General features: G+C 47.5%; 1 protein-coding gene across 5 annotated transcripts in view; it reads left to right on the forward strand.

Annotated features, from left to right (window-relative positions):
- The window catches only part of LOC149365002 (echinoderm microtubule-associated protein-like CG42247), a 62,108-nt gene that overhangs the window by 9,378 nt on the left and 38,708 nt on the right, over positions 1-14,022 (forward strand). For all 5 annotated transcript variants that reach the window (XR_016289244.1, XM_089575063.1, XM_089575064.1 and 2 more), the window contains exon 2: positions 3,322-3,604. Coding sequence is in view for 4 of the 5 variants with exons in the window: in XM_089575063.1 (XP_089431189.1) it covers positions 3,322-3,604 (283 nt within the window). In the remaining variant the exon portion in view is untranslated. The remainder of the gene's footprint in view (positions 1-3,321; positions 3,605-14,022) is intronic.

Here is a 14,022-nt window from a genome sequence, read left to right on the forward strand (position 1 = left end):
CTGGCTCAGTAGCCGGCCGAATCACCGAGCGCTCTAACCACTGAGCCACCGCGGCGGGTGGTTGTCGGTGGAGGTTTTAGGTTGCGCAGCGCAACAATCGCAGCCCCGCCGGGGCAGCTCAGGCTTCCTATTTGCGAGTGTTCCTCAGAGGTACTTTTTTGCACCTTTCTTGAAACGCTTTCTGCTGGGCTAGTTGGTATTGCATTGTTTATTTGGCAGGCACCGACCATCTATACTTCTGTCAGTCCTTGTCCGCTGCAAGAACCAACAATGCCTTTTTTGAACAATGACAAGTGTGGCAAGATGAAGAATGTACGGCGAGAAAGCGGGGGAAGGCTCTTAGATATCAATGTCGACTCACCGAGAACGTCACTCTACAAGTTAAGATGAACAAATTTTGCAGCAGCGCGGCATACGTGCTGTGAACGCAGTGCGACGAGAACAACGGAGGGCTACAGGCTGTATAGACGGCTACAGCAGCATTTCGCCTTCCCCCTTGCGGGGTATTACCTTCTCCTCGCGAACCTCCTCCTCTCCTTTTCTCTGTCGCTGCAACACAGCTTGTAAATAAATCCACCACTAGAGCACTTCTTCCTTCTCTCTCATTTCACTCCCTCCTCCATCCCTTCACCTACGGAACAGTCCCACGTGAAGTGAGACAATTACTGCGCCTTTTCTATCCTCAGAACCAATGTTCGAACTTGTTTTTAACTAAATGGAGTATGCTGGAGAGAAATTGTTTCTCCAGTTGTGCTCCACAAATGCCTCATATTCACTGAGGTATGGATAGTATAGTTGCATTTGGTATGTTGTTCGCTTGCTGTCGCTTCTTTGTAAGCACAATGCTAACAGCTGTGTGCTCGTCTGCCCAAGAGGCAAAGCGAATTATCGTGTTTTCCGTGGTTCACTACAACGGTTATTGCCGCCGAGATGCTGTATAAAGTACCGTGCTGAAGGCGACATTATAGAAGACAGCAAAAAACGTCTAAGGTGCGTGTAATCCGAGTTATTAGCACTTGGCTATCGCAGAAATAAGCGTCATAGCGCAGAGGAGCTGGTTTGTGTAAATATCGCGCGTTCGAAAGGCGTGACACGTAAATGGAGGCTGCTTTCGTTATGCTGCACACGCGCACATTTTATAAGGCACGCGACTTTAGCCTGACTCATACGCGTTTAAACACTACGTAGTACGTGTCTTCTACTACCGAAAGCCGCACTGGCTTTTGTGATTTTTGCATTGTTTCCATTAGCGCTTGTATGCGCAATGCGCGGTTATTTCTCGCCGACGAACCATGGCGTGCAATCGGCTTGCAGTGAAACGTGATCGAAACGGTACGCGACTAGTCGCGTAAGCGTTAGGACGAAGCAGTCGATGCGGTTGCGTAGGCCGGTTACGGATCCGATATTCAGATTAGCCGGTTTATAACGCACGCTCTCCTGATGACTGCAGTTGTCGCGTTCAGTTTGTCTCGGCAGTACTGCTGGGCTGTATTCAAACGCAACACTGTCATGCGTTGTTTTCCGAGTGCGTAGTGCGATATCGATATTTAACTTTTTAAGCGTAAACATAGATCACGCTAGCTGCTCACTGTGACTGAAAAAAAAAACTAAAGAAACGAAAGGATATATTTTGTTCATAGGCATTGTTCGCGTGCTTGAGTACTGTAAACATGTATTCTCTCTTCACTTTAGACGTTTGTTTTCACTGCCTTCAGTCGTGTAATTCCGCGTACACTTGTTATTATAGACGTCTAACTCAGTCCACAGATAATTCTGATGTTTTTCTTTTATACCGTGTTATCAGCACTGCTTGCCCTCTCATATCTTTTTTTCTTGGGCTCAATGCTGATGATTGATTACTCTCACAGTACTTCGTTTGTAGCTTCTAATTATTTTCTCTGAAGCAATTTTTTGCGTGTGTATTTCCATTCTGTTATGAGTATATCTTTCCTTTGTGTGTTGACTTAGCTGAGGAGCCTATTCCACTCTGCTGCCTTGTATTGGTTCCCCCACCACATTGAAGCCGCGTATGTCTTTTAGGCCAGTGTCCAATGGCAGCTGGATAAAAAAAGAAAATTTAGGGGCGATCAGTTGAATTCATGCGGAGGAAGCGTGATAGTATCTTTATTTCACTCGACAGTCTATTCCATTTATGATTCCACTTGTCTTTATGTAACCATCATCATCATCATCATAATCAGCCTGACTACGCCCACTGCAGGGAAAAGGCCTCTCCCATCATGTCTCTCCAATTAACCATGTCATTCGCCAGTTGCGGCCACCGGACACCGTATCCCCGCAAACTTCTTAATCTCATCCGCCCAACTAACTTTCTGCCGTCCGCTGTTACGCTTGCCTTCTCTTAGAATCCACTCCGTTACCCTTAAGGACCAGCGGTTATCTTGCCTTCGCGTTACAAGCCCTGCCCAATCCCATTTCTTCCTCTTGATTTCGACTACGATGTCATTAACCCGCCTTTGTTCCCTCACCCACTCCGCCTGTTTCCGATCTCTGAATGTCGCACCTATCATTTTTCTTTCCATAGCTCGCTGCGTTGTCCTTAACTTAAGCTGAACTCTCTTCGTTAGCCTGCAACAATGGGTTCTAATTCTGATTCTGTTAAAATTCAATTTCTGTTCCAGTTTTTATTTTCTTATTCTTATTTTGTCCCGCCGCGGTGGCTCAGTGGTTACGGCGCTCGGCTGCTGACGCGGTTTCGCGGTTTCGATACCGGCCGCGGCGGCCGAATTTCGATGAAATTCTAGAGGCCTGTGCACTGTGCGATGTCAGTGCACGTTAAAGAACCCCAGGTGGTAGAAATTTCCGGAGCCCTTCACTACGGCGTCCTTCATAGCCTGAGTTGCTTCGGGACGTTAAACCCCAATAAACCAAACCAAACCAAACCCAGTTCTTATTTTAGTTTTATTCCGTTTGTATTCATAATTGCTTCTTTTATTCGTATTTGCTGAGTCATTATTAGTCCGACCGCTTTCTCCTCTCCCCTACAAGTGAAGAAGGGCAGTGCCCTCATTACCTTACACCTGCCACGGTTGGCACATGGAGGCTTCACACAGACGCCGCCGCCGACGCCGGACCAGTTCTCGCATACATGGGCCTCCTAATGATGCTATCACATAAAAAAAAACTGAATTATTAATTTTAATTCATTTCTGCGTGGTGTACTCCCCACGTGCTGTGTGGACAAGGGGGTCAACACCTGCTGAACTACTGTCGCTTCACTGACGAACATTCGACAGAGGTCTGCCGTTCGTGGCGCTCGCGCCGCGAACTTTACCGATGATCCCGCGCGGTGTGGCGCAGGTCCGGAGCTTCTCTCAGCTCAAGTACGACCTGCGGGACGAGAACACCTTCGTGCTAGAACCCGGCGACGACGACCCCCTGGTGCGTCGCCGGGCGCGCTCCTTCAACGGTGAGCGGAGCCCGGAGCAGCCGGAGCAGGAGCAGGACGGCGAGGAGCCCCGCAGCGACGGAGAGCGAGAGGCGAGCCCCGACCGGGACGCGTTGTGGTCCAGGGCGTCCCGCCGACGCTCCGTCATCAGTGCCAAACCTCTGTCGCGCCCAGAGAGCGCCCGCAGCCAGCAAGGTGGGTATTCCCCTTTCCCTTTGTATTATGCTACAATACTTTCCGTCAAAAAATAAACCGATGCCCCTATGGATTATTATCTTGGCCCCGTGATCTTCTATGCTGTAACTGAAAATTATCTCACTTAGACCTAAAAATCTGTCTTTCCTTCCAGTAGTCGGAAATTCCTAGCATTTTTTCTTTTGTTATTTCATAGCATTTTTCATTAGTCATTGCTGTTCGTTAGTAATGATGAAGTCTGGAAGGGAGGAATCTGGCATAATAGTCATTGCGTGTCTTAGTGTTTTTTTTTTCCGCGCTCCACCAAGTATTTCAGCTAGGGGTGACCCGTGAGCAAAGTTGGCCACCGTCACCACCTGAAGCTGCATTTTACAGCAAAGAGTTGTTATCCCGTTTCAAGCTTTAGTTGAGCAGAATGCTGTCCTTAAGTGAAGAAAAGGAAACAAGAACCTACGTTACTGTATCCCGTACGTGGCTTTTACAACACATAGTAGTGTGAACTGAGCATGACGAACGTATTATCTCAAATTGGTCGGTCTATTGTATAGACCGACACGCTAACTTCAGGAACCAGGGAAAAATTAAATTTGAGTTTTTAATGTCGTATAGATCGTCCAACGAAAAGTGCGTGCCACCAATATGCGATTAAAGGGACCCTGAAATAATATTGACGGTAATATTGTAATGTAACAAACCTGTATGTGTGGTCTTTATAAGTATTCGGGTCAAGTTTAAAAGCTCTGCGTGAACGCTACAATTTACAAATAAGTTTTAAAAATTGCTGCCCTCAACCGATCAGGGCGACGCCTCTCCGCGCGTTCTTGGGCGCCCTTACTCCGATGACGTGAATGGGCAATCGGGCGAGCCTTCTCATTGGGCGTGCCTGACTGACGTGGGCTGAATGGGGCGCGGCGCGGTGCAGTCCCGACCTGTTTTATTATTATTTCTTTTTGGCGCGTTGGCGTGTGTGATTTGAGAGAGAAGCGGAATGGCGTCATTTTTAACCGCCAATTTCTAAGGCGTTCACGAGGCTAGCTTTGCACAGTGTATTGCATATTGTTGATGCAGCGGCCATCCTTAATTTTCTTTTCGATGCGGCATGACCCACCAGTTAGCCTACGGCGACGCAAACTTCTTTGAGCAGCAAACAAATACCAATAGCGAGATGGCATCTGTGCCTTTCGCAGGATCACTGAAAAATCTCAGCTGTCACGCTGCTTCATCTCGTGGTTCAGTATTCGGGCTGCTCAACAGGAATTCACATGGCCCACGGTGACCTAAGACGCAGTGAACTTGTTAAGGCAGTAATCACTTATTAGCCTCCACACGAGCACAGCTGTAAGCCTACAGAGGAAAGCTGTTCAAATTTCGTAAGAAAATTGGCAATTGCAGAAAAATAAGCCTTTTTCCAGGGATATAACGCAGAACCAAAGCCTGCCCAAGGCAATCGCCTTATGCGCTCAACTAACCTGTACTTCTCGAGATGGCAGGGCGAGGCCAAATTGATCAACAGCTCTAAGGGGAGCAGGTTAGTCTAGTGTGTTTAAAAGAATCGGATTCGACTTCGGGGATGATTATTAGGAGATATCGCACTGCTCCAACTGAAATTAGTATTGTACTCAACTTGAAAAACACACAACGACGGCCTGGTGACCTACGGTATTCGTGAAAAGACCGTCGAAAAAGAAAGATTTCGGCAGTGGACACAACAACAAAAAGAGGGGTTTTTCAGAGGAAAAGCGCGGATCTTCTGAAGTACAAGGATGTCTTTGGCATCGCCGTCTGCTGTTATAAAAGCTATTTGGGGTACACTCATCATCACAGTTAAAAACACTGTCTGGGCAAAAATAAAAAGAACGATCACTGCCGGCCATTAGTGCTCACAGTGCCGCATATTGCATTTATGATTTTGCTGGGGGCGTTACGGCGTTATCATCATAATTTTTGCGTCTTTTTTGGCGGGGTTCCATTTAGCGGCATACTTGATTGGAAAACATGGCTCTTAGCCTCTTCAGTGCACTCGATGGTAGCAGAAGACACCGGATAATTCGCAAGTTACACAACCGGCTCGGCAAAATGGATATAGTTGCCGTATTCTTAACCGGCTCAGCCACATGAGTGGCTCGTCGCGACAGTGTCAGTCCCCGTAATGCCAGCTTAAGCAACATTGCATCTCTTCCGTCCGTTGCGAAGTATATGCTTGCAACCCGGCTGACATTCAGGCGGCCTCGCCCAGCTGGGTAGTAAAGATGCTTTCCCGGCACAGCTCGCGCCCGCACGCTATGTGCCAAAAGCAACGTCGCACGACACGTGCTTTCCCGTCCTCTTCCTCGTTACGCATTAGGTTAACGCAGCGCCTGCGAGATCCCCGGGCCCCGAAAGGGCACTTCTTCTACGAGTGCCTTTTCGCACAGTGCCGATGTGACTCACAAGAGTGTATACACTTCTGGCTAGAGACGGCCCGCCAGAGGTGAGCCTATACTTGATCATCTCAACTCGGAACAGCGTGTGGCACGCAACGGTGCGTGACCCGTGACTGTTCCTTCTGTACCGTGCGCACGCCTTCTGCCTGCGTGTGTGAGCCTGTGTGTGCGCGCGCCAGCGCGAGTATTGACACCGGCGGCTAATGCGCCGGCGCCGTAGTGGAGTCGGCGGGCTCTCTTCTCCGGATACGCAGTACAGTAGCGACCCGAAAGAGTGTAGAAGCAGGGAGCGCAGTCGGCGTGCGCGTCATGGAGGCTCTCCCGTGGCATCCGGAGCTGTCGTGACACGCGATGCCAATTGTCTCCCGCCCCGAACCGGTCTGAGCCGCCCCTCGTTGACTTCGAGCTCCTCACGCACGGTGGACCACGGTCGTTCCGTTCGAAAGTTTTCTTCGAGCGCTCGCAGGCGGCTATCGTTGCTACGGATCGCACTGCTGGAGGCCCCTGCGCCTTCGCGTAAGTCTCGCTTTATGCCGAGACGTGTTCCTCCGCTAGATAGGCATCGCCTCGGCTCTCCGGGCGTCCCCCTCCTCGTTATGTTGTTGTTCGTCTCCTAAACGTGGAGTCGTGCGGATCGACCCGAGTGGCAAGTTCATTGATGGCGGCCGGCCGTTTAGCGTGTATGTACCTCTACGCTGAGATGGCCCGTTATGATAGCGCTGCTCGAACTACGCTCGTTGGCGGCCGCCATGTTGGCTTCCCTTCTCTCTTTCTTCCCCGCTTTCTGCGCTGCAGTCTTGAGCAGGCTTCGTCTCCGTGCTTCCGTACCAGAGCGTCCTCTCCAGCTGCGCTAAGCTCGGCCGATTTTTTACCTTGCTTGTTGAGCTGTTTTAGTGCGCTCTTAGGCGCCCGTTCCTGCATTGCGCGTCGTAGTCGTCGGCGTTGTCGGCGCAGTCGGCGTAGCACGCCACCTGACAACCGTGGCAGGCAGCAGCAGAGGGAAACGCCACCTGCCACTGCCAGGGCGGAGGAATGGACCTCGCAGGGTGGCTGCCACGGGAAGATCCCCCAGGGTGGCAACATATGTATATAGTAGAAACATGTCTCTCTGAATTTCTTTACCAGCATATCGCAAAACTGAGATACGTGAAGAGTTGCTCTCAGATTTCGCTATACCGACTGTCGTAATCGTCTGTCAATTTTCTTCGTGTCTTAGGCTATGGCTTGGTCTGTATGGCTACTGCAAAGAAGTAGGTGGCAATCCTGTGGGGCCGCGGTTTCGTACCTGAACGCAACTCTGGCCAGCCATATTTTCCAGCACTTTTAACGGCGGAGTTCGCTCTTTGGCGATTTTCCATGAAACAAAAAAGCTCCGTTTCGCTTTTCGTGCGCAAAGCCTAAAAAAAAAAAAAGCACGCTCACAGGCAGCCGGTGCTTGTAAGCAAACAGAAGCGTGGGGCGAAGCTTCTGGAGAGGTGGCGTTTAATTTTCAACGATATTCTTCACGTGTGAGCTGAAACCATCGCATCTGAAAGCGCGTTGCTGTCACCAAACACGGCAACATACTCAGGTCTCTCACTTTTCGTGAGCAATAGGTGTCGCTTTCTTCCGACCTATACTTTGCACTGAGGGCAGCTTTCCTCCTAAATATCGAGAGAAATATGACGCGCTCCTCGCTTGGAAACAAACAAATGAAAGAGAGCGTAACTGATTCTGCGCGTGTTAGGAATTGAATATTATGGGTCGGTGCTTTGATAATCAAGTTATACGCAAGAGCACCACAACTCGTCTTGCTCTGAAAACAAACAAAAAAAATAAAGGGAGGGGGGGGGAGAGGATACGTAAGCTTAAGCGCCACTTGAGCTGAACAAAAGCTCTAACAAAGTCAGTTCTGCATGAGCTCGTGTCGTTATCATCGCATGAGCCGAAACCAGCTGTGAGCTTGTACCTTTCCACAGCACTATGTGTGGGTCCGAGCTACGGGTCCGAGAATCTGTGAGTTTGATACAAAATTCCTTACTCTTTCCAATTTCGAAACTTCGAACTAAGACTCAGGCATGACGTGCGATCAGTTGCGCCGCAGGGTGCAGGGGTCAACGGACTCCCGATCATTTAGTCGATGTCGAAAGCTATAACCACCAAGGCCCTTCGGCGTAGCCACCTGAGTACCTTGGGCCCAGGCTTTTCCATGTGCGCCGGTGTTGACCTACACTCAGAAAAATCCCTGCCGAAGAATCCTTGCCGATGATGAACGCTTTGCCCAGACGAAGACAAGTCCCCTTGTCGAAACGTTGGCTCTAGCAAACTGAGGTTTTCCCCTCCCTTGTTCATTTTATGATAACTCAGAAAAACGGTATTTCAACCTTATTTCTCGCATGCGTGTCCTCTCGATTTCTCTGTCCCCCTTTCCATCTACCTCTCCTCATCCTCTCACCTCCCACCTACGCTGCCTGCTGCTAGTATGGACGAAGAGATGGCAGCATCAAAGGAGAAACGACATGGTAAAACGCTGCCTATCAACTATGACTCTCCCAAAACGGATATATGTTACTGAAGAGCATATCAATCAATCAATCAATCAATCAATCAATCAATCAATCAATCAATCAATCAATCAATCAATCAATCAATCAATCAATCAATCAATCAATCAATCAATCAATCAATCGACATAACCTGCAAATGAACTTTAATAGGTTAAATGAATACAATTATTTATCCAATTACTTAACCAAATAACCCGATTTTCTTTTCCTCTAAAAATCGAAACCTTTACACAAGGTCATGGTATTAATATTGGCAGCAGACGCGGGAACAAGGTGCATTGGTGCTTAAGATTCAGAAGAAAGGCCGTTATCCTCGTGTGGCTAATTGCAGTGCACGAGGAGTCTCGTTAAGAAAAGAATAAATGTCGGCGCGCTGGCGTTTCTTGTGGCGAATGGCGACTAAAGGAGAAACGAAGATGAGATCGGCCGTTCCACTTTCCTTGAAAACGATCTATTGATCTCACCGCTGCCCACTGTTGTTGGCATTTACTAGTCGACTTTATTTTTTCTATTTTGTCCGAGTTTTACATCGGCTAAAAGGACGAGCAGAACGTGCTTGCGAAAGGAGATCGAAATCGTCTGCTGCTCACCGCAACGCACGGTATTAGGCCACGGAAAATAATATATCGCGGTTTTGAACTCATTTCTTTACCGACCAGTTTTACGATCTCAGTATATTCCCCGAACACGTATGTGATCGTTTGTGATTTTTTTTTCTTCGTAAGTGAATTTAACGCTAATCGATACACTCGCCTGTCCCTTCTTGTTCATCACTTCGTCGTGTATGTGTTCGTATGCCAGCCTACGAATAACATAGTTATGGCTTTCGAAGAAGACGACGCGAACACCATTTTTCCATTAACGCTTGTGGTCGCAAAATGGGTCCTTAGCAAAACATTCATCTTCCTCTCATCTTTCAAGGAACTTTGTTCTGTCGTTTGAGTCATCGAGGTCTTGGACAAACATGGGATATTCTCAATGTATAATGTAGCCGAAATGTTCTGAACTTTGTGAACAGAGTGCTCAGAAGCCATGCTGTAGAAAACTGCACTTTTAACTTGGGTCTGCGGACAACTGCCACGCATCGAATAGCTCGTGTATGTTTTAATGCAAGCGTGTAGATTTCACAGGGAGAACGTCCGCTCCTGAAGTTATCGTGCTTACTATCCAGGATTGAAGAAATAGATTGCTGAAGCTTCTACAGCTATCTGTGTTGATTTTCTCTGGAAGTAGATGCAAGCCTTCTAGGCAGCAGGTTTTTCGCCTACTAAAGAAAGTATAAAATGAGATGCTGGTAACTTCTTCCCGTTTTGCATAAATATATATTAAGCTGTTGTTAAGAACGAGTTGCTCATACATAAAGATCAAACACAGGAAAGACGCTGAAGACGAAAAGAGCGCAATTAAATGGCCAAGTCGTAGTAGTCGAATAAAAGCATTAATAACGTGCGCGAGATTTCGTCTGCGCCCGTGCAATAAGAAGTGCCCTCTGGAACAAACGCCATTCAAATGAACGTACAGTCTTGATCAGAAGTCTTCAGGCCAAAGGCTTTTCGTTTGAGCGAAGTGCGTTTTATTTTTTTCATGAAAAATTTCTCCCAGTGTTCACTCATCGCTCAAAATCCAGCCTGGATGGCCTGATTGTTATATACCATAAGTACGGCGTCTTTCTAAATCCGCTTTTCTTTCTTTTTAGTAACCTCTAATTTTAAAAACGTTATTGAAAACCGTAATTAATTGAACGATCTCAGAAGTACAGATTTCCTTCCTTTGACTAAAGGTTTATTTTTTTTTACATTTATTTTCCTCGATAAAAATGCGCTAACAGCATCACAAAACAACCGTCATGATGATTGCGCCGATGGTCACTTCTGCACATTATACGATTTCAAAATTATATTAACCGAACCTGAAAGAATACACTTTTGATAATTAATTACTTCAGCTGCCACGTCTACGCAGGTCATGGTGTTTTATCCTGCGATTTTTTGGCTTACCACATACAATACACTCACCAGAATCTCTCCGGAATCGTTAATTATTAGCCGAACGTAATGATTAGTCAGTTGTGGAATCATTATTGGAATAAGGTGCACAAAGAAGTATGAATGTGTTATCTTTGGCGCAGTTGTAATTCGATAAACCCATTCGCGCCACTGCTGTGATTTTTCCCGGCTTATTGAAACCTACCCGGTGGCCGACAGGCACCGCGAAGCCAGGTCGAAGCAGACGCGCGGAGCCCCACGCGCCGGCTATTAAAAGCGCCAGCGATCTGTCGCGAGTGCCCGTTATCAACCTCTTCGACAGCGAGCCGGTCCATAATGTGTGCCTGCGTTGTACAAACGGCGCAACAACGCCGCCGCGAGCAGGGCCGCCTAGTCGATAGAAAAATGGTGCAGCACCGGGCGCGTAGAGCCACCGGTTTGCGTCTACCAATGGCGCCGCTTATCTCTCGGACAAGTCTACTTTTCGAACGCCGAGATAAGCGCTCTACATGGCGCGCCCTCAATGAGCGTAGCACAAGGAGGGAAATGCGAGCTGTCGCAAGAATGAAAAAAAAAAAAAAGTAAGGCAGGGCAAAGCAAGGAGCAAGCTCCCATTCGATAAACGACGAACGGACCACCGTCTTGACTGGTATCGAGAATCCATGCAAGTTGCCGTGCGGCGCTGTTTGTTTCTGGGAGGTCTTCGAGGCAGATTAATGGCCAAAGCCGCGTGCTTTATTTTCCGCTCGTTGGTCCCCTTGCTGTTTGCGTCAAGGCGCTAAGATCCAGAAGGAAACGCCGCAAATAAACAGCCGATTGTAAAAAATGAGGACAGTGGAAAGCCTCGAGTTGTGTGCGGGCACACGGCACGCAACTCAAGGCTGCGGCGAGAGTGGTAATGCTTGCTAAAAAATAAAAAAAAATAAAGAACGTGCAAATGTGTACAGACTATTCGCTTTTTCTTCGCGCCTGGAATGTTGGTTCGTCTGGGTGCGCTTGTTTATGTACGCCATTCGAAGCCATCGACTGACCCCGACATCATAGGTGAGCGGCCCGTGGCCCAACGCTATCGTTCTCCCGCCATTCCGGCCTTCGCGTGAGTTTTTTCAACTCTTTTTGCCTGGTAACTCCGGTAATTCGCCACTGCAGTGGAGGGCTTGGACGGCCTGGCTGAAGCCGGGTGACGACATGCGCTGCACTGCCACCCATCTGCCATGTGCGGGCCTTTGCAAAACGAAGGCTTTGTTATGAACTAAACAAAGCGTTGTTTATACCCCCGTTGTTTTTAAACATACCCCCCCCCCCCCCCCCCCCCTCCCTTGTTCGAGTCGGAGGCAACAAGCCCCTTTATGCGCACCTAGCATGTACTTCGCATACAGACGAAAATGATGAAACAGAAGATGGACCACTTTAAGTTGATGTTCAGGCCTGAATCAACAAAAGTAAACGCCCTGGAAATTTACCACTTATCGCTGAGCGGCGAATACAAAGAAATTTAAATAGTGACGCATCTAGATACCCGTAATTAAATATCTCTGATTGCAATACGGTGCCTAAAGCGTAAAGCACCTAATAAAGTTGAAAAGTTAGTTATCCATTTGATTTTGGCACTGCCATACCAAGGAAACGATCTGTTTGCCTCAAAATTCACATTTTTGCGTGTATATATTGAACGTTGCTTATATACCAGACACAACACTGTAGTATATACTCGTAACTGTGCAGCATTGACTTACGCTGACCTTTCCATGGCACGCAGGAGGTGCAAGCACACACTGTTGAATGGTTATTATTTTAACACTGATATGCACGTTATATAATACCGGAATGTTACTTTGAGCTTCTCGCTTCCGTGGCACTGCTCGCGGGCTGAGTGAATGATCTCAAGTTAAACACTAAGTCTACCGCCAAAAGGTCAAATGTTTTCCGCGTGTGCTTGCAGGGCACAAAACAGCCCAGCCTACTCTGAGCAAATACAGTGCAGAATCAATAGCATTTCTTGTTTCTGTACAGTGCTATGAATGATGTTTTTCTTTATTGCTGAGGGCGAAAAGGTCGCTTCGTTTTCCAAGTCTGCTCAGAGAGGACAAATTATCCCCTTCTGAGCAAATACGGAAGCACAGAATCAATTTTTTTTGTTACTGTCACAAATAATGTCTTTGTTGAGCGAGTACCATTCATTAATATTTAACGCTGCAGCATGGTCACGATGTACAAGGGTGGGAATTGCAAAATATTGTTTGGGATATCAGAGGAAGCAATGGAATTAGCTGATCAGTGGCATTGTGTCTATTTATTTAGTATTAATTAATTGCTTGATTGCTTGATTAATTATTGCTGTATTCACCGCGCCAGACATAGCATTACAGTGAAGCGAAGGGCGGGGGGTAGAAATTATAACAAAAAAGGGGTAAGAGAAAAGCCCAAATCTGAACACCCGTCAGGTATATCAGAAGCAGCGGCTTATATGGACAGCTATAATGATAATAATAATAAAAACTGGACGATGTTAAAGGGTAGCTCGCGGTAGAGTCACTAGCTCGCGGTGACGTCTTTGTTCTTTTGTTTGCTACTCAGTTCCTTGGTAACAATCCGCAATGAGCGTTTTCACTGTTTACATCCCACGTGCTGTAGTATACCCTACACACGTCAGAACTTTATGGAGTCATGACAAGGCGAAATGACTGGCCGGGCTGTACTCGGCAGGCTGCGCAAGAGAGGCAGTACAAAACAGTGCACATAAAGATGCAAAAACCACCCAGCAACAAAGAGTTGGGAGTAAATAAGTTTGCGATAAACTTTTTGAGTGTTTAGAACAACTTAGAGCAATAGAAATACGAACCTAGAACAATCACTGGCAGCACTGCCATCTGCTTTGTTCAGGCCAGAGACGGTGCGTGCGTATATGCTGAAAGATCATACATGCGCAATGAACATAAAAGAAATGACATAAACCACCGAGAAATGTGTCACGCAGCCGCATTATCAGCAATACACATTCAAGAAGCGACACTCTGCCAAACACAGGTCTAACGAAAGGTTGCTTAAATAATCAGCAGGTAGCTTTTTTTGCATTGTGTGTGTGTGTGTGTGTGTGTGTGTGTGTGTGTGTGTGTGTGTGTGTGTGTGTGTGTGTGTGTGTGTGTGCGCGTGCGTGTGTGTGTGTGTGGGGGGGGGGGGGGTAAGTTTTTTCTGATAAGCCTTTTCGTTCGCGCGCCTGCCTAGAATCTTCATTGGGGTAGCGGGAGGGATATGCGCCAAGAAGGGTAATTCGGGTGGTAGCATGTGAGATAAAAGGTGTGCCTGAGTGCAAGACTGGGGGTGGTTTTAGTCTGGAGTTGGCGCTAGAAGGCAACCTCCTCTCGGCAAAGATTTTTATTAGGTGGAGAGTATGTTCTGCGCTACAGTCGGTAAGGCTAGGGTACGTGCGAATAGGCGAGTGGGATGAATTCCGCCTCCACTTG

This window comes from Amblyomma mixtum, chromosome 2 (assembly GCF_055824585.1).
Source record: "Amblyomma mixtum isolate Tamu chromosome 2, ASM5582458v1, whole genome shotgun sequence".
In the NCBI taxonomy this organism is placed as follows: Eukaryota; Metazoa; Arthropoda; class Arachnida; order Ixodida; family Ixodidae; genus Amblyomma; species Amblyomma mixtum.